Source organism: Rhinatrema bivittatum, chromosome 1 (genome assembly GCF_901001135.1).
Source record: "Rhinatrema bivittatum chromosome 1, aRhiBiv1.1, whole genome shotgun sequence".
In the NCBI taxonomy this organism is placed as follows: Eukaryota; Metazoa; Chordata; class Amphibia; order Gymnophiona; family Rhinatrematidae; genus Rhinatrema; species Rhinatrema bivittatum.
The window spans coordinates 270,305,094-270,331,299 of NC_042615.1; the positions used below are offsets into that span (position 1 = coordinate 270,305,094).

General features: G+C 43.2%; 1 protein-coding gene across 1 annotated transcript in view; it reads right to left on the reverse strand.

The window, feature by feature from the left end:
• The window catches only part of SFXN5 (sideroflexin 5), a 932,409-nt gene that overhangs the window by 837,266 nt on the left and 68,937 nt on the right, over positions 1–26,206 (reverse strand). The window contains exon 2 of the mRNA XM_029594581.1: positions 17,799–17,867. Coding sequence (XP_029450441.1) covers positions 17,799–17,867 — 69 coding nt within the window. The remainder of the gene's footprint in view (positions 1–17,798; positions 17,868–26,206) is intronic.

Sequence of the window (26,206 nt, forward strand, 5' to 3'; positions counted from 1 at the left end):
CATTGAATCTCAGCTGCCATATCTTCAACCACTCTTCCAGTTTCCTTAAATCCCGTCTCATTCTCTCCACTCCTTCCGGCGTGTCCACTCTGTTGCATATCTTAGTGTCGTCCGCAAAAAGACAAATCTTACCTTCTATCCCATCCGCAATGTCGCTCACAAAGATATTGAACAGGACCGGTCCCAACACCGATCCTTGTGGTACACCACTTAAAACCGCTCTCTCTTCAGAGAAAGTTCCATTTACCATCACACATTGTTTCTGTCCGTCAACCAGTTTGCAATCCAGGTCACCAACTCGGCACTCACTCCTAAGCTTCTCGTTTTATTCACCAGTCTCCTATGCGGAACCGTATCAAAAGCTTTGCTGAAATCTAAGTAGATGACATCGAGCGCTCTTCCTCGATCCAATTCCTTGGTTACCCAGTCAAAAAAGTCAATCAGATTTGTCTGACAGGATCTTCCCCTGGTGAATCCATGCTGCCTCAGGTCCAGTAATTCTCCGGACTGTAGATAGTTCACTATTCTCACTTTCAACAGTGACTCCATTACTTTTCCCACCACCGAAGTGAGGCTAACCGGTCTGTAGTTACTAGCCTCCTCTCTGTTCCCACTCTTGTGAAGCGGGACCACCACCGCTCTTCTCCAATCACTCGGCACCACTCCCGTTTCTAGGGATCTATTGAACAGGTCACACAGCGGACCCGCCAGCACATCTCTGAGCTCCCTCAGTATCCTTGGATGAATCCCATCAGGTCCCATGGCTTTGTCCACTTTCAGATTCTTTAGCTCTTCCCATACATTTTCTACTGTAAAAGGGTTTTCGTCTATTCCACTTCCTTCCTTCTCCAGGGTTTTCTTTAGTGAACACAGAACTGAAGTATTCGTTTAATATATCTGCCATTTCTTCGTCTCTCTCCACGCATTGATCATTTCCACCTTTCAATTTCACTATACCGCTTTGAACTTTTCTCTTTTCACTGATGTATCTGAAAAATGTTTTGTTACCATTCTTTATCTCCTTGGCAATCCGCTCTTCCGCTTGACATTTTTCCGACTTGATTAATTTCATTGTCTCCCTGAGTTGAATCAAATATTGTTCTTTGTGCTCCTCCCTTTGGGATCTTTTATATTTCTTGAATGCTGTTCTTTTAGCCTTAATTTTGTCAGCCACCTCCTTTGAGAACCAGATAGGTTTCATTTTTCTTTTGCTTTTCTTTACACTTCTAACATATAGAGTAGTTGCATCCTCATTAACCTTTTAGTCCCTGCTTACCATCCCATTTTCCAACCAGTTTAAATTTTCTGACAGTGCTACAGCAACAAAGAAAATACTATTTTTCCTTCTACAGATCTAGCCATAGCAGATGGAAACCAAGAAGAGCAGGATACAGCACCATATGGACAGAGGAGGGCTTTTTCTTTCAAGCAGTAACTTTCTCCATCTTATATGAGCTTCCGGGTCAATCAGAATGGTCCTTAGGTCTTCAGGACCATTAGCTTTGATCTGCAGTTACCTAAGTACATAAATTGATATTCTCCAATTTGCTAGCTCTCTCCATCCATCCCAGCGCCAGTCCTGACAAGAGCCACAAACCACAGCTCCATTTGGATTGCAATACATGTGCACAGTGCTTGGCCAGAAGGTGTCACTGTTGGGCAATGACTGGTACTCCCTCCTGGAGGCTGTGACCATTATGTCCACAGCATTCCTAGACCCTGCCAGTGCAAGGAGCAAGAAATAGGCTCAGGACTTCCATCAAGTCATCAGGCCAGTGCATTCCACAAAGTCATCCTGATGGCTCTGTGTGTGTGTGCGTGATCAACAGAAAACCACAAAGATACAAACAAATGTAAACTAAGTTTGAAGTAAACCAAAGGACTGGGGGAGGGGGGAAGGGGCAACCACTCAATAACTGTGCAGTATGGTCCCCCAAGTAAGGACAAACATGTCTGTCAATCACACAAAGCGATAAAGCAGACAGAAAGACATGGCGCAAAGTTATGAAATAAAAAACATTTTGAAAAAATTATTTTTTACCACATTTTAAAAAGAACCCAAAATAAAGGTCTTCTCACATTAGCCTGTAGCATGAGAACACAAGAATCAGGGCTAAGGAAAGACTTGTTGAAATGTGTTAGGTGTGTAATGCAGCTTGGAATCTAAAACCCCAGTCGATCAGAGGTGGCTACCATGAGCAAAGAATGGGAAAAATCTGTTAATGAATCAGGCTCTAAACTGGATGTGTAGAAGAAAATGTACAAGTCCAATTCATACCTGAAAGATGTTTCCATATTTAAAAGAAACACCACAAAATGCACCTTTACATACACTAACTGCAAATGTTATTCTTCATGAATTTACTAGCGAAAGAAAGCAAGAAAAACAAATATTCTATTGTGTGTGACATGTTGCTGCCTAGTCTCTGCATGACCTGTTGATAGTTCTCTGGAACATACTGCTCAGAGTCAGACATTTGCAGTAAAAACAACTTTATTCCATGCAACAGTGTTCACTTCACACTCACAGCTTTCAGTTTCTGTCCTGAAACATCACCCAAGCAAGATACAATGGTAATTCCCTCTAGGTCAGTCCAATTCCCCAGGGCTTATAAGAACCCACTTCCAAATTGTTCTCTTTCAGATTCAAAAAATCCCTAACCAATGGATGTGGGCATCTCTGTATCAGGATACACTGGTAGTTTCCTGCAGTTAACTCAATTCCCAGGACTGTGTAACTCAATTCCCAACTGCAGATTCAAAATCCCTAACCAATGGCTGCAAGCATCTCTGCTTCTGGGCTAGCCCTCTCCACTGGCTCCCCACCAATTTCTGCTTCTCTCTCTCCCTCTTTGCTTAAAAGGCAGTGCTCTCTCCTTTAAGAGACACACTGATTCTCTGCACAGCTGTAATTAGCCTCAGCTGTGTCTCCCAATTAGTAATGCACCTTTCTGTGGCTGCCTCCTTAATCTAATGGACTCTATGCAAGAATTTCCAAACTACATTTTCCAGCAGCCCTATGCTTCTTGTTCCTTCTGGATTTACCATCCGTAGCTCACTGTTTCCCAACCCTCTCCTGGAGGCACAACTATCCAGCTGGGTTTTCAGGAGTGCCACAATGAATATGCATGAAATAGATCTGAATACCCTGGATCTCTAAAGTATCCAAATCTATAGATATATTCATTATTGATATCCTGAAAACCCAACTGGAAAGGTGTGTCTCCAGCAGAAGATTGAAAAACACTACCCTAAACAACTCTTGTTACCAGTTTTCACCCCAAACTCCCTTTAGAGATTGTGCTGTCTTCTGGACAACCTAACTGTCCTGACTCTTCAACTTGTTTCTACCTGTGTAAAACCCCTGTTTCATCATACATTCTACAAGCTATGTATTAAAAAGGAGGTCCGGGGGGGGTCACATGATGCGATGAGCTGAGAAGGATATTTCCTGCAGAGTCCCGGACCCCTGCTCCTACAATCCCTCCTCATCGGCTTTTCTGAGAGATTCATAGGTGTGAGTCGACTTGGTTTATTCTCAGCATATGTCGATACTGCCCTACATGCAGCGATCACTGCTGGATATGCCCATTAAAGGAACAAAAAAGAAAAGAGACAAAACCCACGGGTCTGAAGCCAAGATGGCGACTGCACAAACCTCGAAAGAGGTGACAGCCATAAACGCTACAGCGCTTGCTGAGATAAAAGCAGTGGTGGTGGCAGAACTCAACATCAAACTTGCTGGTATCTCAGCACAGATACTTGAGGTGAAAAGTGCACTCACCGAGATCGGCCCCCAAATCGAGCACGTGAAAGGCCGCATCTCCATTCTGGAGGACACCATAGCCTTTACTGTGAAAATGGCCGCTTTAGAACACACGGTGACTGAGCATGCTAACAAGCTGGATGATCTTGAGAACTGGTCCTGTCATTCTAATTTAAGATTCATTGGTTTTCCTGAGACTATAGAGGATTGAAATTTGGGGACCTTTTTAAAATTGTGGTTACCCGAAAATTTAAACTTACCAGATCTGCACTCTAGCCTCACCATTGAAAGAGCACACAGATTAGGCCTGTGAAAAAGAATCTGACCCGCAACAAAGAACTGTGAAGAGATCAAGGGCAGCAATTGGGTGCATCCAGGAGACCCATCTAACAGAGACAGAGTTGAAAAAATTGAGCAGAGAGTGGGTCAGTGCTTGTTATTTCTCACCAACAAAAAGTAAGTGGGGGTGTAGCTACCCTGATCAATAAAACTCCTAATTTTCAACTGCATAACACTTTTCATGATACAGAAGGCCGTTTTTTACTGGTAATAAGATCTCTGAATGGCCAGTTGGGGCCATATATGCCCCCAATGTCTACTTTCATGACTTTTTTCTCTGTCTCCTACCAGCTTTTTCTCCACATCCAAGGGCTTATACTAGTAGTGGAGGACTTCAGTCATGTACATGATCCTGTTTTGGATAAGAGTCCCTCAAAAAGTATTTCTTCACGGAGAGGGTGGTGGATGCCTGGAATGCCCTTCCGGAGGAAGTGGTGAAGACCAGAACTGTGAAGGACTTCAAAGGGGCGTGGGATAAACACTGTGGATCCATAAAGTCAAGAGGCCGCCAATGAAGAGTGGGTGACTCGCCAGAATGATGGCTACTGCCTGGACACAATACCCTTATTCAATAAACATACACATGGTTACTGTGACTCCAACATCACTCTAAGCTTCAACAGCAAGAGGAAATGTGGAAAAAAGGATTTGCACTCACAAAGCCGGGAGTAGCTGGCTTGTTACGGCGGTTACTACCCCAAACCAAATGTGCCTGATACTTCACTTTAGATGCATATCCAGCATAGCTCTCTGCTTCAACGGCAGGGGAGAAGAAAAACAACCAATAAGGGCTGTATAACATAGTCTGGGTTAAAACAAATAAGCATGGGTGTAGCTTGCTTATTGCGGCGGTTACTACCCCTACTACCCCCTAACTAATCAAGCTAGATATTTCACTTGGATGCAGCTCCATCACTGCTCTCTACATTAATGGTGGGGGAGGAAGGGAAATAGAACCAAGAGCTAAAAGAAACAGATAAGTATGAGAGAAAAAATGTGTGAAGCTTGCTGGGCAGACTGGATGGGCCGTTTGGTCTTCTTCTGCCGTCATTTCTATGTTTCTATGTAAATGCAACATTCAATATTTATAGAGGTAATGGGGTTGCATTCCTTTGCAGAGAAAACAATCTTATAGAGATATCTGGCGAGTATTACATCCGGAGGAGAAAGACTTTCCTCATATATCCTGAGCCCATTCCTCCATGTCCCAGATAGACTACATCCTAATAGCCAGAGAGGAGTTCCTCTATACTGCTCATGCTGAAATTGGTTCTCAAGCCATTTCTGATCATGCAGTTATATGGATCGACCTCAGATTCTCTAATTATACGCCTGGGGAACATGTTTGGAGATTTCCCAGCTACTTAAAAAATTGCCTAGATTTCCAGTCTTTCCTCCAGAAGAAATGAGAAGACTTTGTCGCGTTCAAAAAACATCTTAGTTCACCCCAACTTTTCTGGGAGACCGGTAAGACGGTGCTCAGAGGCAAAATTATCGCTTATGTAGCTAGTCGCAATAAAAAACTTAACGCCGCTATTCTCGAGTTGGAAGATAAATTAAAATTAGCTAAACAGAAAATGACAGGTTGCCCCTCTGAAGAAAATAAAAAGATTTATTTCACCACCTTGGGAGAACTAAATGTGTGTCATCACCGCAGAGCATATAAAGCTCTTCAGGTATTTGAACACAACTTCTTTCGTTTTGGTAACAAGGCAATTAGCTAATATGACCCGAGCTATTTGACAAAAGACCTTTATAAACCGTATGAAAATGGTGCAGGGCAAGGTAGTAACAAAAAAGGTGGAAATCTGCGAAGTATTTTATGTTTTCTATGAGATATTTTACTCAGACAATGTCTTGGGAGGCCCCCTAAAGGAAGAAAGGTTCTTCCGGAATATTACGCTTCTGAAACTATCGGAATCTCAAGTGCTTTTTCTTAACAGATCCATTCTGAATATAGAACTTTTAAATGCTATTTTGACCAGTAAACCCGGAAAGTCACCAGTAGAAGACAGACAGACCCTCACCAAATACAAAATTGAAAGATGATAAAGTATAAATAGAAACATGCAAACAAAAACTGAACTTGAAACCGCAACAAGACAGACTCTGTATGGAATGGCAAAACAAATATCATTCCTCACTAAACATCAAATAATAACATAAAGAAATATAAAGCATCAATCATAATAGTAAAACCAAACTCATAAAAAGAATAAATATTTCAAAACAGCTGATGAAAATAACATCCATTGATTATGAACATATAACATTGTTTTTTAAATTTCCCAAACATCAATAAAATATTTCAAACTAGTAGACACAGCAAACAACATCCAATAGTTAAAACTAAAGCTAAAATAAATCCCCTCTTCTCCGTACTTGGGAACTTTAGATTCCAGTTACCTTGAGATTGTCATGGATTAGTAAAGGGTGGGAGATATGCACAACTTTCTTCTCTCTCCTACACACATGTTCATTCTCACACAAACTCCCTTATATTCTCTCTCACACACATGCTCACTAGATCACACATGCTCTCTCGTATATGCTCACTGGCTCACATGCTCTCTCTTACAGACATGCTGTGTCCCATACTGACGCTCTTTTTCACACATATGCTCACTGGCTCATTCATGTTCTTCATAGACATGCTCACACACATGTTCACCGACTCATTCTTGCTCATACACATGCTCACTAGCTCAATCTCTCTCTTTTACACTCACACTCAGGCCCACTGGCTTAAATAGTCCTCTTGCTCAAACATATGCTCTTTGGCTCACTCGTTGTCTCTTGCTCACAAACATGCTCTGGTAGCCACAATAAACCCAACTATATTATGCATGAAACAATGGAAAACAGAATCATAATCACTCCTCACAAAACATCAAGAAATAAAATCAAGTGATATAACACATCATTCAAACCATGACAAGAATAAATATGTCAAAATAGCCAAACATAGGAGGCCCAATATTCAAAGCATGTTCAGCACTACTTTGACAGATAAACAGGACCTTTTTGGTTAAGTAGAGTCCGCTGAATATGCGCTTACATTTAGTGGATGCTGCTTAGCCACATAAGTCCCTTATATGGCTAAAATGTTAGTTGCATAAATTGTGGGTGGAGTGACTTAGCCGCATAACTTATGCAGCTAAGGAGCAATATTCAGTCTTGGCTGCATATGTTAATCGGCCACGTTAGATGGTTATAACGTATATATGGCTAAGTACAAATATATATGCATACATTCAGCAACATAGCCGTGCCACTGAATGTACCATGTAATTTAGTTGGCCAAGTTACTTAAAAGGCCATCTTTCAATATTGGGCCCCTAATGATTTAAAAAGTCACATAAATTTGTTGTAATATTTCCCTAAAATATTTTAAAACAGCAGGTACATGAGAGATCCCATAATTCAAACTAATAAATAATTAAATAATTAAAATATCTCCTGCTCTCCATACCATTAAATAAATAAATACCGTGCATCTTTTAATTTCCCAGAGATTGTTGTAGATTTGGGTGAAGGGGGCTACACAATCTTTATCCTCTCTCCTTCAGACACATAACCACTCTCTCTCATACACATGCAGGCTCTCACACACACATTCAGGCTCTCTCTGTTTCTCATACATACATGCCAGGCTCAGACACATAGGCTCTCTCTCTCATACATACTCGCAGACTCTCTCTCTCAAACACATCCGAAGGCTCTCATGCACACATGCAGGTACACTCTCTCTCATCCACATGCAGCTCTCATACACATGCAGGTGCACTGTCTCATACATATGCAAGCACTCTCATGCACATATGCATGCTCTCTCTCTTTCATACACACATGCAGTCTCTTGCTCTCATATACATTAAGCTCTCAGTCCCTCATACACACATGCAGGCTCTCATTCTCTCATGCATTGTAATTTACTATTTATTAATTTTTCAATTCTAATAACATACATTGAATGGAAAAAAAAGGCATAATACAGAAATCTTTAAATTTTCTCTCATTACTATAATATTTAACACACATTTATATGCCTTCATTACAAGCCCTCAATACAGGGAAATCCAATCACAAGGGGGCGACTTTCTCACAAAGAAATAATTAATCTGAAATATAGTCGCTATAAAGAGGGGCAATATTACTACCTAAGATGGACTAATTCCTAATACAAGGTCATCAAACAATTGCTAGTTTAAACTTTAACATCTGCCATTTCTGCTTATTTATCATTAAGAAATTGTTTTAATTGGGAGGGCAAAAAAAAAGTATATGTAACATCTCTAATTTTAACAATACATTTACAAGGAAATTTAATAAAGACTTGCGCTCCCATTTTCAGAACCCTGGGCTTTAATTCCAGAAACTCTTTTCTTTTAAGTTGTGTTTCCCTAGCCAGGTCTGGAAAAACCTGAACTCTAAGTCCAAGAAAAAGTTCCTGTTGGCTTTGGAAATATGCTTTTAAAACCCAGTCTCTATCTGAATTAAGAAGAAAAGTTATTATCAATGTTGCAGGTTGTGGTATTTCCTCCGCAGAAGTTTCTAGGATCTCCGTCAGATTTAAATTTACAGGAGAAAGCTGTTGTATTTCGGTATTTCCACTAGATATTTTTTTCCTTACAGGTAGATAGCATATCCTTGAAATAGGTGGTAAAATTTCTTTTGCTATCTTCAGGTTATCCACTGCATATTGTTTCCATAATTCAGTTGGTAATGTCAATTTCTTAGGGAAATTAATTAATCTAAGATTTTTCCCTCTTTGCTGGTTTTCTAAATTTTCTAATTTTCTTAGCAGATACAAATTATCTTTTGCCATTTCTTGATATTGATTTTTTAACTGATCTACATCAGTTCTGACAACATTCATTTCTTTTTTTGCTTCCAATTGCTTTTTTTTTATTTTCTTTATTTGAGTATTCATTTGACCCATTTTATTAGTAACAATTTCTAACTGAGTAGTTAAGTTTTTATTAACAGTTTCTATAGCAAACCAAATAGATTCGAGGGTAAATTGTTCTGGTCTTACCAGGCCTACTTAATTACACTTACCCACGACCGCCTCCGACCCCGACCACGAGGCAGCCCCTGCCTTCCTCCGGGAACCGCTGATGTCATCCTGCCGACCTTCCTCCGCCTCCAAGGGACACGCTGCCGACGCACAACCAATCGGGACAGCCCTGATTGGCCCTTTAATTTTAAATGTAAGAGGCTCCCAGGCGCCGAGCGTCGCGCGCCGAAGGAGCACGCCAAAGGAGCCTGCTCCTTTGTGCGCTCCTTCGTGCACTCCCTTTGTGTACCACAGTCCCCAAAGTCCTCCCCACAGATCCCACCTCAACTCTCAGTAACCTTCCAGCCAACTATGTCTCCCTCCCAGCGCTCAACTCCTGAAATCACTCATCCAACTCTCAACAACCAAGCAATCTCTGACATAATTCACCCACCAAGCAGCAACCAAGCAACCAAGCAGTCTCCCTCACACAAAGAACACACACAATGGCTTCAGCCCAATACATTCCCAAACTACCTCACCGCTACAAACACCACTACTCTCCTAAAGCCACACCCACCACTAGACGCCTCACCAAAATCCACACCAACCCTAACATAACCTATACTACACTCACATTCATTACCCTCCTCCTCATCAATGCACAGTCGATCACCAAAAAAATCCCAATCATTCATGACTTGCTTACAGACTACCAACCAGACATATTCTGTATAACAGAATCCTGGCTGAAACACTCTGACACAGTCCTACTCAATCAACTGCCCAGAAACACATACAACATATTCTCCATACCCAGAAGCAAAAGAAAGGGAGGTGGCCTACTATTCCTAGCTCACAAAAAACTGAAATTTTCATCCCACTCACTAAACTTACCACCCCCATTCGAGACCAACCTATTCAAATCAAAACATCTCCAAATACTTCTCCTCTACGCCCCCCCAGGTTGCCTACAGCACAACCTTTCCCCACTGATTGAATCCATCACAACCCACATCAACTTACAGGAGCCCGCCATCATACTAGGAGACTTCAATCTCCATATAGACACCCACCCTCCATCTCCCACCAGCGAACTACTCCTTTCCACCATGTCTGCCATAGGATTCACCCAAATCATCAACTCTCCCACGCAAAGATCTGGCCACACCCTTGACTTAATCTTCCTAAACAATAAAATATCTGCAACTGGCCCACCCGCTGTAACCCCCACCCCATGGTCCGACCACAGCCTCATCCAAGCCAAACTTCAAGTACAATCCACCCCACTGAAAACAGACAACAGCTTCATAGAATTCATCAAACCATGCTCCAGTGAAGACCTCGCTGAACTGTTACCTGAAGCACTAAAGACAATTAACCTAAATGATGCCAACTCCGCCACAAATTCCTGGATCTCCATCAATGCAGACATAGCCAAAACACTATGCCCCACGATAAGAAAGGAAATCAAACCATCCACAAAGCAAAAAGCTCCATGGTATACCCCAGAACTGAAAACCTCAAAGCAAACACTGAGACAAACCGAAAAACAGTGGAGACGAACCCCCACCCCAAACCTGAAAGACAAATACAGAACCCTTCTACACAACTAAACAACCGACCTCAACACAGCAAAGCGCAATTTCTACACATCAAGAATTCATGATTATCAATTCAACCCGAGGACCCTCTTCGCCTACGTCAAAGACCTGACCAACCCTATCCAAAATGACACAACGTCAAACTCCAACCACATCTCCAGTGAAAAACTAGCACAATTCTTCAAAGACAAAGTCGACAACATCATTGCCAAGATTCCCCAAACCCACACCGACCCAACGGACATCCCTCCTCACATACACACATGGTCACAATTCACACCCGTTGCATCTACAGAAATTGAACCCATCATCAAAAAAACCAACCCCGCATCCCACCCCTTAGACACCATCCCTATCAAAACTCTAAAACTCATCAGAGAGATTATTGTCAAACCAATAACCTACATCATCAACCTATCACTCGAGCAAGGAATCTTCCCAGACAAACTCAAAAACGCCATCATCAAACCAATCATCAAAAAACCTCAACTCAACAAATCAGACCCAGCAAACTACAGACCAGTCTCCAACCTCCCATTCTTAGCATAAATTATCGAAAAAACAGTCAACAATCAACTTACAGAACACCTTGACGACCATAATATTCTCCAGCCAACACAACATGGCTTCAGAAAATTCTTCAGCACCGAAACCCTCCTCCTCGCCCTCACTGATACCATCCTCAGAGGTCACGACAAAGGCAAATCGTTCCTCCTGATACTTCTTGATATATCAGCTGCCTTTGACACCATCAACCACAGAACACTCCTCACCAGACTTAAAGAAATTGGTCTACGAGACACTACAATCAAATGGTTCAAATCCTACCTCTCAAACAGATCCTACATTGTCAAGACAAACTCATCTGAATCCTCCCAAGTGCCCCTCACACATGGCGTCCCCTCAAGGTTCTTCCCTATCCTCAACCCTCTTCAACATTTACCTCCTCCCACTATGCAAATCCCTATCAGACGCAAACCTCACCTACTTCGTCTATGCAGACGACATACAAATATTACTCCCCATAAGCAAGTCCATTGAACACACCATGGAAAGATGGAACAAACTCAGCTCAAAATTATCCCACCTGCTATCTCAACTATCACTCTGCCTCAACCAAGCTAAAACAGAAATCCTTCACATCCACGATGACCGTCCCGCATCTCCCCTCAAGTGCACCCCCCCCAAACAACCCAGCAAGCTCAAACAACCCGGGGGTACCAAACAACACAGGAAACTCACTCACCCCATCCACAAGAAACCTGGGCGTAACAATTGACAGCCAACTCAACTTTAAACAACACATCTCCAATACAATCAAGGATGGATTCTTCAAGCTCCAAACACCAAAAAAGCTCAAACCCCTTCTCCAAGCGCATGATTTCCGAACAGTCCTTCAATCAATTATTCTCTCAAAACTCGACTACTGCAACTCCCTCCTCCTTGGTCTCCCAGAAATCCACATCAAACCCCTACAAGTTCTACAAAACGCCGCCGCCAGAATCATCACTAACAACAGAAAATCCTCCCACATCACACCCACTCTCAAAGAACTCCACTGGCTGCCCATCACACAAAGAATCCAATATAAAACCCTCACCCTCATACACAAAAAAATAAACAACAACAAAATGAACTGGCTAAACAATGCAATACAACCATACCCCACACAAAGAAATCTCAGGTCATCCAACACTGGCCTGCTTTCCATCCCCAATCTCAAAACTGCACACCTCAACTCAACCCGCAAACGAGCCATAACAATAGCGGGCCCAACCCTATGGAACTCCCTCCCCCCCAATCTCAGAAATGAACCCTCATCACAAGTCTTTAAAAAACATCTCAAAACATGGCTGTTCTTAAAAGCTTTCCCACCTGACACTTAACCTGCCCGAATGCATCTCTCCACCCTCCTCTTACCTCCCCCCTTCCTATCCTCCCTCCCCCGACCCTCCCCCCCTGCCCACCCTCCCCTTACTTCCTCCAATCAAACCTGATACCTAAATTATTTTATCATCAAGACATAATGTACATAAGTTATATGCCATAATATTTTTTCCATATATTCCTTTTATAATTGTTACCATGTTATATTTGTTACCTTGTTATCATGTTATAATGTAAAATAGGGCAGATCTCGCCCTATCCGCCCAGTTACCTGTAAACCGATGTGATATCTCGATTGAATGTCGGTATATAAAATAAATAAATAAATAAAATAAATAAATTCTGTGATGCATAAGATTTCTCCTGAATATATATATCTTCTTCAAATTGCCATTCCAATAGTTCTTCCAGCAATTGTTCTTCACCTCGTAAGGCTCCTTCCCCTTCCAGCCCAACAGTTACCGGCTGCTGCAGTTCCTCCGGAGCTCTCTCCGTATACTGTGCCTCCCTGGTGCCTTCTGGGGTCCTCTCCGTCAGGACCTGGGTAGCTGTTCTACCAACTGCTGGGTTTTTGGGTGCCGTCCGTTCTGCCGGGGACAAAGATGTTAGCGAGTCTGGGAAGCTGTCGGCTGTTGCTGCGCCTCCATGATCAGCTTCCAGCGACTCTTCTCCCGGTTCTTCTGTCCCTCTCAATACATGGGCGTCCATCGGCCCTCGGTATGGTCCCAGCGTAGAGCCTTCTAAATTCAGCCTCTTGCGGGCCCTCTGCTTCTTGCCGGAGTGCGGCATCAGACAAGAAAAAAAACTCTGAGGTAAGGAGAGAGTCGGCGTGCGTCCTGCCTCTAGCGTGCCATCTTGGATCTCCATTCCCTCATGCATACATGCAGGTGCTCTCCCTCTCTCATACACACATGCGGTGGGGAGAGCGGCGGGGAAAGGGCGGGGAGCAAGGCCTACCTAGCCCAACTGAACACCACGGCAACCAGCTCCGGGGGCAACGCTTTGGATGCGCTGAGAGTGCCCTCCCCCCCACCCTGGAAGGAGGAGGTGAGAAAAATGTTGCCAGCGCCAAGTTGACTGCACCACCCACCACCTCACACCAACTTACAGTGGCAGCAACACCGAAGGCGCGTGAAGGAGCACAACAAAAGAGTTTGCCACTTTGTGTGCCCCTTCATACAGGCCCAAAGTGCATTTTTATTGATTGCTGGTTCGAATACTACAATCATGGCCCAGATGTGCTTCATTGAGCCCATACTAGGACAGGGCCTGAAAAGAGATCTAAGGAGTGCCTCGAGTAAGAAGAAAAGAAAGATCACAAACCTGGTTTGTCCATTGGTAAGTACTAATGCTACCACTATCTCTTCCTGTCTAACGTTAACACTGCTCCTATTAAATGTTCAGTCTATATAAAAAAAAAATCCCTGTTAAAATTTAGAAGCTGTACAGCCCACTATTTTTTACATCTCTGAAACCTGGCTGACTCACAAAGATAATATACTCCTAAACCAAATTTTTCACCCTAACTACAAAATATGTCATTTCCCTAGACATAAACAAAAAAGTAGGGGATTATTAGATTTAATCTGTAAAAAAAAAAAAAGAACTTAAGATAGTACCTTGCAGAGTTGAGATTAACCCACCATATGAAGTGGCAATTTTAAAATCAAGTCAACTAAATATAGGACCAGTCTATTGTCCACCAGGTTTACTCCAAAAAGAATGCTTACCACTTGTTGAATTATTCAATAAAGTATTCCAACACCAGAATTACATTAATTGTAGGAGGCTTTAACCTCCAGGTAGACAAAATACTGAGAACCTTAGCTTGTGAAATGTTTTTAGAAGCTATGAAAGCCTGGGATGGTCCCAATTTGTCTCTACAGCCACTTATAAAGCAGGCCACACTCTAGACTTATTTGCCAATACAAATATCTACCTAAACAACATCTCACACACGATATTACCCTGGTCTGATCACCAATTAATAGAAGCGAATACAGCATTGTTGCACAAGAGGTGGACCCTTGGGCCGAGGTGGGGGTGACGCTACCCATAGGAGAGATCCTACGAGTCCCCACCATCGACAGCCGGAGTGGGCTGACTGACAGAGGCCAGCTGGAGCTTCGCCAATACCAGCCCTCGTTCCCCGCGGGTTGAGCCTTTGGGAACCAGGGCCGCCTGGAGTTAGGTAGGCCTCTATATGTTGTCATCGATGAGAAGATGGAGAGGACAGCCCAGAGGCAGCAACAGCACAACTGTAGAGTCTGTACTGGACGAGGCGGAGTCCCGGAGACCCAGGTGCCAATAGGAACCAAAGTCTGACAGGAGGCCCCGAGCAAGAACAGGCCAAAGCCTGAAAGGCCAAGTCCAGGAAGTAGACAATAGAGGCGTCGTAGAACAAGCTGGAGTCAGGCCTGGCAGCAATCAAGTTGTGGTGGCAAGGCAAGGCTGAGGTCTGGACTAGGAGATGATCAATAGCGTGGTCGGGCAAAGCAGAGGTCTGGACTAGGAGATGATCAGTAGCGTGGTCAGGCAAAGCAGAGGTTGGGTCCAGGAGAAGATCAATAGCATAGTCAGGCAAAGCAGAGGTCGAATCCAAGAGGAGATCAGTCAGTAAGGAAAGCTGGGTAGCAGGAACACAGGAACGAAGAAGACAACCAGGAACAGGAACTCAAAGGAAACAGGAACCAGGAACGTGAAGGAATCACCAGGAGGCAACGAAGAACACGACCAGAGTGGAGACCTGTTGCAAAGGCGACTAACAAGAGCTGAGCCCAGCCTTATATACCGGAGCTTCAGCGACATCATCATCCGGGGCCGCGGTCAAGTTCCCGCCGTGGGCCCTTTAAAAGAGACAGTGATGTGCGTGCACATGCCTAGGGAAGGGTGCAGCGCTGAACGGCAGCGTCTTTTCGCGGGCCACGTGGAGAGGCCCACTGCGGAACACAGGAGCTCGTCGCAGCATCAGGAGCACTGGGGGTGGCCCGAGGACGGAGCCGATGGCCTACCGCCGCGAGGGATAAGAAGCCAGATGCTGCATTCAGCAGCAGAGTGTAAGAGGACCTGGCCGTGGGCCTGCCACGGCCGGCACATGCAACAGCATTCACCAACCAAATTCACAATAACATAGATAATAAGCTTACTTTTACCTTCAGGAAAAAGACAGAATCAACAGAAAAAAAAGATCCATGAACTAAATCAAACCAATGCCACATTGGCATTTTATTCCTGGGACAAGTTAGTCAATGACATAGATGAAAACCTTAGTCCAGTCTAGATGAAAACTAAAAAAGAAAGCAATAACTCCAAACACAAAAAGCCCTGGTACAATGATGAACTGAGAAGCACCAAACAGAACCTAAGAAAAATAGAGAAACAATGGCGGAAATGCCCATCTGCTGAATCCCTAGGAAAATATAAATATCTCCTTACAAAATACCGTATACTAACCAATAAAGTAAAAAAAGAATACTAAGCTAAACAAATTCAAGGAGTTATATTTAATTCAAAACTGCTTTTTGAGTCTGTAAAAAAATCTTCCATCTTGAGAAACTACAACTTCACAAAAACCTCTTGCAATGAATATGCTACCACACTCAGACAAAATCAATAAGTTGACAAAACAATTCACTGTCAGTTCACCAACAAAAACACAAGAAGATTCAAATGATATAAATGGTCCACATTCGACAGAGTATCGAAACTGGAAATCAGCCAAGTCATTGCTAAAATTAAACCTGCTACTCACCCGTGTGACCCAATACTAGCTAGTTCCTTGAAACAAATACATCATGTTATCACTCCAATAATCACAACCTTAATTAAGCATTCACTATCAGAAGGAATTATACCATATGAATTAAAACAAGCGGTGATAAAACTGACCCTAAAAAATAAGTCTGGTAATTCTGACGATTGGGACAAGTATTGTCCAATATTCAACTTTCTGTTTCTAGCTTGTAAATCACTTGGAAGATCAAAATATTCTCTACCCAAACCAATTTGGATTTAGGAAACATCACTCAACTGAGACATTACTACTCTCATTAACAGACTCAGTTTTAAGAGGGCTTGAACATAAATGGCCCTGTCGGACCAGAAGCCCCAAAGCAAGCATGATCCCTTCCCTTCCACACACCCCTGCTGCTGCCAACACTGCTACTGCCACCTTTTCCGGTTTCATTTAAAAGGTTGCCATCAGTACCCCTGGCTTTCACCTCCCCTCCCCGGTCATACTAGAAACTGTCCTACCCCCCACCGATGGCCAGAACAGATCCCTGCTGGGAACGAGGGTGTTACTTTCTCACTCCCGGTGGCTCCAGCACTGCTTCTGATAGGCAATGCTGGAAGCGAAAACTGTTCTCTGGATAAGTTTATCTGGATAATTTAGCCAGACTGCCTGCAGCTGAATATTAACTTCTCAGTTGGTCCACCTACTCCTATTTCAGATGTGCATATTACCAGGGGTTGCATACTAAAAATACTGAGGCTCATTCAAATCAGAGTAGAAGCCATCCTAAAATGATGCATAAAAAGGGTAAATACTCAGCACTTCTAGAGTGACTTGCCCCCTCCAAAGTGGTGGATGGTTAGATAACATCAGGTAAAAATATTTTAAATCAGCAAATTCAGCAAATATCTTTCTGACAAAAATTCTGCTGTGTACCACATTTTGCTGAAACTACTCAAATTCCATGAGGAAAGAACTTTGTCTTTAGTAATGCTGTGAAATGAGTTATATAAATGGAAGTTGTTCTATAAATATTAATTATTATTAGTGAGATTAAAAAATACATATTGTTTACTTGCAAAGAACTGTATGGATCAGGAAACTGTTACTGGCATACTAGCCCTATGTCACCAATCCAATTTGAAATAAGTCAGTAAAGACCAAACTGTCATTACATTCAATACCTTTTTAGTGCCAAAAGTGAAATATATTGGTGGTTGTAGACCAGTTCTATTACAACAAGATTTCAAAATCACAAAGAAATCACCTTAAATCATCACTATCATTGGCTGTGTATTAAAGGGAAAGATGCCATGTCACGTCTTTTGCTTTGTTAGTTTTGAGTAAAATTAAATATTTTATTTTTATTTTCTAGTACTATCAGCCTGGCATCTTTCATGGGACTATAATTATTTTTTTTTAATAAAAATAAATAGCTTCTAAGAACAAATATTGTTATGTATTACATACCTCGGTCACAAAAAGAGTCCGAGGGTCAATGATGTCCAGAAAGTGTCGAAATCTGCCATAAAAAGAAATCTAAAAAGAAAAAAAAATTAGTTAGAAAAAATACCCCTCTGGAAACTTCTAGTGTGTTGTGATGTCTGATCTTGAAAACTGCAAAGTGTGTCCATAAAGCTTTATTATCATGACAAGGAAACTTTAAGGACTGCAGTATAATAGAAGGAAGGAGCAATCACTTGAAATAAGCCAGTGCTCATCAACAAAATTCTAAGCAAACATAAAGCAAGGCTGCATACCTGTAACAAGTATTCTCTGAAGACAATGGTTTGCTAATCACACAAGTAGATAACATGACTGCTCAGCACTGACTAGACAGGCAAGAGTCTTCCAGAACTTTCCTGGAAAAGACCCAACGGCCTTTGACTGTCCCTGAACAGATGTTTACAAACTGCCACAGCACAATAGCTCTCATAAAACATTTGACTGGGGAGGGGGGTGAATATAACATCATAGGGAAGATGAGAGGGATTATGGGATTGGTGAACTGCTGTCTTCAGAGTATACCTATTTCAGATAGATACATTTCACATTTTCAGAAGACAAGAAGGTTCACTTTTGATGATACAAAATTATTCAGAGGAATTAAACCACAGGAAGATTGTGATAAATTGCAGGAGGACATTTTGAGACTGGAAAATTGGGAATCCAAATGGCAGATGAAATTTAATGTGGATTCATGCAAGGTGATGCGTATAAGGAAAAATAACCCATGCTTTAGTTACACGATGTTAGGTTCCATATTAGGAGCTACCACCCAGGAAAGAGATTTAGGCATCATAGTGGATAATACTTTGAAATCGTCAGCTCAGTGTGCTGCGGCAGCCAAAAAAGCAAACAGAATGTTGGGAATTATTAGAAAGGGAATGGTGAATAAAACGAAAAATGTCATAAGGCCTCTGTATCGCTCCATGGTGAGACCGCACCTTGAATACTATGTACAATTCTGGTCGCCGCATCTCAAAAAAGATATAGTTGAGATGGAGAAGGTATAGAGAAGGGCAACCAAATTGATAAAGGGGATGGAACAGCTCCCCTATGAGGAAAGACTAAAGAGGTTAGGACTGTTCAGCCTGGAGAAGAGACAGCTGAGGGGTGATATGATATAGGTGTTTAAAATCATAAGAGGTCTAGAACAGGTAAATGTGAATCAGTTATTTACTCTTTCGGATATTAGAAGGACTAGGGGGCACTTTTTGAAGTTATCATGTAGCACATTTAAAACTAATTGGAGAAAGTTCTTTTTCACTCAACACACAATTAAACTCTGGAATTTGTTGCCAGGGGATGTGGTTAGTGCAGTTAATGTAGCTGGGTTTAAAAAAGGTTTGGATAAGTTCTTGGAGAAGAAGTCCATTACCTGCTATTAAACAAGCTGACTTAGCAAATAGCCACTGCTATTACTAGCATCAGTAGCATGGGATAGACTTAGTTTTTGGCTACTTGCCAGGTACTTGTAGCCTGGTTAGCCACTGTTGGAAACAGGATGCTGGGTTTGATGGACCCTTGGTCTGACCCAATATGGCATGTTCTTATGTTCTAATGAAGAGAGAGGAGTCAATTTCTATATATAAGGTCCTAACTTCTTCATGTTGTTAAGGAAGGGCTCTCACTTGAGATGGTCTTATCAAGTAAAAATGTCTCAAAATGTAAAAGGTTAGTAAACATAAATTTATTTGCCTGAAAAGTAATAAAACATTTAAAAGGAAATTTTAAAAATAAAGTGGCACCAATAGACAAAATCCTACTTTTCAGGGATAGAAAATGCCTCCTACGAGCCTAAGTGGTTTTGGAGACATCAAGAAATAAAAAAAATATTCTGACCATAAAATAATACATCTTTATTCTTAAAGAATTTCTCAAATACTATTTCTTTATTCTGTTCCAGGCAAAAAAAAACTGCCGCAGCACACTGAACCGACGATTTCAATGTGTTATCCACTATGACGCCTAGATCTCTTTCTTGGGTTGTAGCACCTAATACGGAACCCAACATTGTGTAATTAAAGCAAGGGTTATTTTTCCCTATATGCATCACCTTGCACTTATCCACATTAAATTTCATCTGCCATTTGGATGCCCAATTTTCCAGTCTCACAAGGTCTTCCTGCAATTTATCACAATCTGCTTGTGATTGAACTACTTTGAACAATTTTATGTGATCTGCAAATTTGATTATCTCACTCGTCGTATTTCTTTCCAGATCATTTATAAATATATTGAAAAGTAAGGGTCCCAATACAGATCCCTGAGGCACTCCACTGTCCACTCCCTTCCACTGAGAAAATTGTCCATTTAATCCTACTCTCTGTTTCCTGTCTTTTAGCCAGTTTGCAATCCACGAAAGGACATCGCCACCTATCCCATGACTTTTTACTTTTCCTAGAAACCTCTCATGAGGAACTTTGTCAAACGCCTTCTGAAAATCCAAGTATACTATATCTACCGGTTCACCTTTATCCACATGTTTATTAACTCCTTCAAAAAAGTGAAGCAGATTTGTGAGGCAAGACTTGCCCTGGGTAAAGCCATGCTGACTTTGTTCCATTAAACCATGTCTTTCTATATGTTCTGTGATTTTGATGTTTAGAACACTTTCCACTATTTTTCCTGGCACTAATATCACCTGAGGAGGTAGAAGCCAATAGGGAGCTCCCATCTCCAGAATGTCTGGGTCTAGCCACCACTTCAGAGACCTCTTCATTACTGCCATGACTCTCACTGGGAATGACAAGGGATGAAGAAACTGACTTCACTGAATGCTGCATGATGAAGCAGGTCATGGGATCCACTTGTATTGCTGCCACCATATGACCTAATATAACCAACAGTTCCCTAGTCGGAACTTGATCCCTCTGCATAAGGCTCCGGATTAAGGATCAAATGCAGCAAGCTCGCTCTGATGGAAGAAATGCTCTCTTTTCCAGAGAGTCTATCCTTACCCCAATGAACTTGAGTAGAGACAAGGTTTGACTTGGTGAAGTTTACAGTGAACCCCAGTGACTGAAAAAGCCAGAGCATCTTCTGCAGGGAAGGTCTCGTCACAAACCAATCATCCAGGCAATGGAAGACACAAAACCCCTGACAATGAAGGTGCTACTACACCGGGCATTTGGTGAACACCCTTAGGATTGCTAAGAGTCTAAAAGGGAGAACCTTGTATTGATAGTGAAAGGAATCTACTTTGAAATGTAGATATTGCCAATGGGAGCAATGTATGGGTATGTGAGAATATAAACCTTTCAAATCTAGGACACACATCCAGTCCCCTGCTTGAATGAATAGTAGGATGGTATAGAGAGAGTTAATTTTGAACTTCTCCTGTAACAGGCTCCTGTTCAGAATTCGTAAATTCAGGATGGGTCTCAATTGCTGACTTCTTGAGGATAAGGAAATAGCAGGAGAGGAACTCCTTGAGACTGAGCTGAGTTGAGTGAAATGGAGCAATATTAAAGGCCGACAACAGTGAAGCCCTGAAGGTTGGCAAATTTGCAAACGGTAACCAGACTCTACAATTTTAAGGACCAATGGTCTTGGTGATCTTCTGCCAGTCCTCCAGATGAAGGTGGATCCTCCCCCCTACCAGAGGAATCAAGGTTTGAGGATTGTATCCATACAAAAACTAGGCTCAGACTTGGGCTGAGCTTGTTGTGGCAACTTTGGATATCTCCCACGAGCTGGAAGTTGCTGTTGCAGAAGTGCAATACTGCATGATACCACTGAAATTGGCAGAAGGAGCATATTTGGAAGTAGGCATGCTTAAAAGTAAATTAAGGACACCTAGAAGAAGAAGACATTTGCTCCAATCCCATCAAAAGAAACTGGATGGCAACATTCTTCTCCTTAATTTGAGCAGCTGTTTCTCTGTGTCTCCGTCGGAAGCAGACGGCTGTGACCTCTCATGCTCACCTCTTTTTTCGCTGCACCATCAATTCTCGGAAGAATGGTTGCCTCCGCCAGTCACCGCCGACATCCCTGGCGTTCCCGGGACAGCGTGGGCGCTGTCGACCGCCATCTTGCTTCTGGAGTCACTTAGGCGTGCACCTATGTACACGTCATGGCGGGAACCTCGGGGGCATCCCCTCCGTATGATGTCATCTCGCTACCTGTACTAAAACAGACTGGCCCAATGCTCCTACGAGTTAGCAAGGAGTTCTTCTCGTTGCTGAATCAGTTTCTCCTTGGACTTCCAGTTCCTGTTCCTGTCTCAGTGTGTGAATGCTCTGAGTACCCGCTCCTCGGGGGCTCTTCCGCGTTCCTAGGCTATCCGCTCCTCAGAGGGACTTCCTGCCTTGATCTTTGGGAACCATTCCTCATGAGTACCACTTCGCTCATGTCTGCCAAACCTTGCAGGAATTCCTCGCGGTGTACCCTGTACTTCGGGCCACTACCGTGTCCTCACCAGCAGGATTCGCTACACCTTATCCTGCGCAGCAGGAGATTGTTTCTTCATCCTCAAGTAACTTCTGAGCTCTAGGACCTCAGACTACCTCAACACCATTATCACAGCACAGTCATCTTCGGCGTACCCCGTGCTGCAGGCCACTACCGGATCTGCACACCTGAGGTATTTGCTACACTACTGAGAAAGACTGTCTGGCGTATCCTGCTCTGCGGGCCACTACCGGATTGTCACATCTGAGGTGTCATCCTGGGAATACCCACAGCTCAAGAACTGTACTCTGACTGCATTCCCCGCGCCACAGGTTATGCTTTTTCTCTCGCCCTAATAAAGTCTATTCTACAGTTGTGTCCTAGTTACTGAGACTGCGCCTACCGGCATTGAGGCCTATAGGGCTCCTCCCTGTGGGCGGAGACATCTCACCTCGGCCCAGGGTCCACTTCCAAACCAAAACATAACACATGTCCTCTCGCAAACTGCTGGCTTTCAACCAAACTATTCAGCATGCTCCAATGGCCACTGTAGAGGATCTGGCTGCTGTTTCAAATGATTAATATACAAAATGAAGAAGATGACACTCGCACTCCTCTGCATACTGAAGAGCTTGTTGGTATTCTGATTATTTTCTGTCCAGCAACAATAACAAGGAGAGAAGAGACAGGAGAGATATGATACAGACCTTCAAATACCTGAAAAGAATTAATGATGTGAAAAAAATCAAATCTTTCCCAATGGAAAAGAAACTGTAAAACTAAAGGTCATGATATGAAACTCCAAGAGGAAAGGCTCAGGAACAATGTCAGGAAATAGTTCTTCATGGAAAGAGTGGTAGATGCAAGGAATGCCCTCTCAAAAGAGGTGGTGAAGACAAGAATGTTAATGGAATTCAAAAGGGCATGAGACAAACAGAGAGGATCACTGCTGGCTTATGAATGGAATGAAGTCAAATTTGGCAATCAAATATCCTATACCTTCCATATTTATACAGGTGTCTCTCAAGGTCCAGCACTCTCGGCAACACTGTTCGATATTTATATGCTCCCACTGTGTAAATTACTGGCATACTTAGGAATTACTTTCTTCTTGTATACTGATGACTTACAGTTTTATATCTCATTATCCAAATCAATTGAAAAAACAGAATTGACACTCTCAACCTATATGAAAGCAATACAGCAAGAACTATCGCAACTCAAACTAACATTAATAATAAATAAAACCGAAATAATTTGGTTAAGTAGAAATTTTTCTATGGTTAAACTTCTGCCTCTTGACCTGGCTAATTTTCAAATTACTCCCTCAGATCAAGTATGAGATCTAGGAATCTAGATAGATGAAAACTTTATTATGAAAAATCACATCAATAAATTAATTAATGCAGGCTACGCCAAGCTCTGTATACTACATTGGTTGGAACCTTTACTAACTTTCAAGGACTTGCGAACTGTTTTACAAACTCTAATTTTCTCAAACATAGACCACTGTAACTCCCTATTATTCGGTCTTCCTGCGTATCTCATAAAACCATTATTACAAAATGCTGCAGTGAGACCTTTATTAGAAACAAGGAAATTTGATCACATCACACCTTCACTAATTTCACTGCATTGGCTGCCAGTACAATCCCAAATCTATTATAATGTATTAACATTAATATTCAAAAGCATCCACTCAAGCAACACAGGTCTGATAGGCATGACAAACAACCCTACTGTTGTTCTGTAGACCCTGACCGAGACGAGGTTGACTCTACCCCCAGGGGAAGGCCCCTGCAGGTCCTCATTGTCGGAAGGCGGCTGTGAAGAGTTGACCAACAGGAGCTTCACATTTACCAGCCCTCGTTCCCCGCAGATTGAGCCCTTGGGTATTGGGGCCAGCAGGATTTAGGCACGGGTCACTCGGGAGTAGCCCTCCCTGAGGAGGGGCAAAGAAGTAGAGCCAGACGTACCAGAGGTCAGAGCAGGCAGCAGTCAAGCAGCGTCGGGAACAGGCAGATGGTCGGGGCAGGCAGCAATCAAGAGACGTCGGAGACAGGCAGATGATAAAGGCAGGCGGCAGACAAGCAGAATCCGAGGGCCAAGCGAAAGTCAGAGCCGGGAGATCAGTCCAAGAGGGTGAGGAGGAATTGGAAGCCAGGAGCGGAGAAGGAAGGCAGGAACCAGGAAGGAGCAGGAACACAGGACCAGGAATCAGGATGCAGGAGCAGGAACCAGGAACACCGGGGTAGGAACCAGAACGCAGGAACTGAAAACCAACTCACAGGAAGAGAGACCTGTTATCGAGACTGGGCCGGACTAAATAGGCCCCAAGCCCTGAAGTCACCGATGGTCTGGAAGATTTTCACACCTCTGGCCTTTTAAGAGGCGGGGTGAATCGCGCGCATGCTTAAGAGGGCCAGAGGGACACCGGCGTCAGAGGAGGCATGTCAGCCTGATCAGGCCAGAGAGCCACAGAGAGAGCCTCATGGGGGGCCAGCTCCCAGGACCCAAAGGTAGGACTGACGGCCGCGGGAGACCACGGCCAGTACACACAACAATACCCCCTCCTCTACGCCCCCTCCCAGGGGGTCTGGTCTTCTTGGGGTGAGCCAAGTGAAATTGTTTGAGGAGACTTTTATCTAGAATATTAGAAGCTGGCTCCCAGGAGTTTTCCTCTGGGCTTTACCCCTCCCAGGAGAGAAGATATTCACACTTCCCCTTGCGCCGTCGGACATCCAGGACCTCTTTCACCTGGTAACATAGAAACATAGAAACATAGAAATGACGGCAGAAGAAGACCAAACGGCCCATCCAGTCTGCCCAGCATTATCCATTTTTTTTTTTATCTTCCCCCCCACCCCTTTTTTTCTCCCCCTCCCCCGTCACTATTGGCTTCCAGCACCCTCCGGCCCCAATTCCCTTCCACCCCTCCACCAATGCAGAGAGCAGTGCCGTATCCGCATCCCAATGAACATCCAGTTCAATCAGGGGTAGCAACTGCCAAAATAAACGACCACACCCCTGCCCCATACTCTTACCCACCTCTGTTTTGCTTGTTTGTTTTTTGTTTTTTTGTTTTGGTTTTTTTGTTTTTTGTTTTTTTGGAGATGGCAGCCCTCCAACCTTCCGCTCCGTGAAGGTGGAACACAAACCACTGGCATCCCGCTCCGTGAATGCCTCTGTGGCTACTGCCGCTCCGTGCAGTATTTTGCTGCCTGAAGGTGGAACAACTACTCGCCACTGGCATCCCGCTCCGTGAATGCCTCTGTGGCTACTGCCGCTCCGTGCAGTGTTTTACCACCTCCTCTATATTTATGCCCACTAGACTTGATGGATCCACAGTGTTTATCCCACACCCCTTTGAAGTCTTTCACAGTTTTAGACTTCACCACTTCCTCCGGAAGGGCATTCCAGGCATCCACCACCCTTTCCGTGAAGAAATACTTCCTGACATTGGTTCTTAGTCTTCCTCCCCGGAGCCTCAGCTCGTGACCTCTGGTTCTGCTGATTTTTTTCCGTCTGAAAAGGTTTGTCGTTGTCTTTGGATCATTAAAGTTTTTCAAGTATCTGAAAGTCTGAATCATATCACCCCTGCTCCTCCTTTCCTCCAGGGTGTACATATTTAGATTCTTCAATCTCTCCTCGTACGTCATCCGATGAAGATCCTCCACCTTCTTGGTTGCCCTTCTCTGTACCGCTTCCATCTTGTCTCTGTCTCTTTGTAGATACGGTCTCCAGAACTGAACACAGTACTCCAGGTGAGGCCTCACCAAGGACCTGTACAAGGGAATAATCACTTCCCTTTTCTTACTCGATATTCCTCTCTCTATGCAGCCCAGCATTCTTCTGGCTTTTGCTATCGCCTTGTGATCATCCTCGGAGGACAGGTTTTGTGGTACTGGAGGTTTTCTGTGGGGCCATGACGACAGCAGCGGTTTCAATAGGGAAACGTGAAAAGCATTATGTATTCTTAGGGA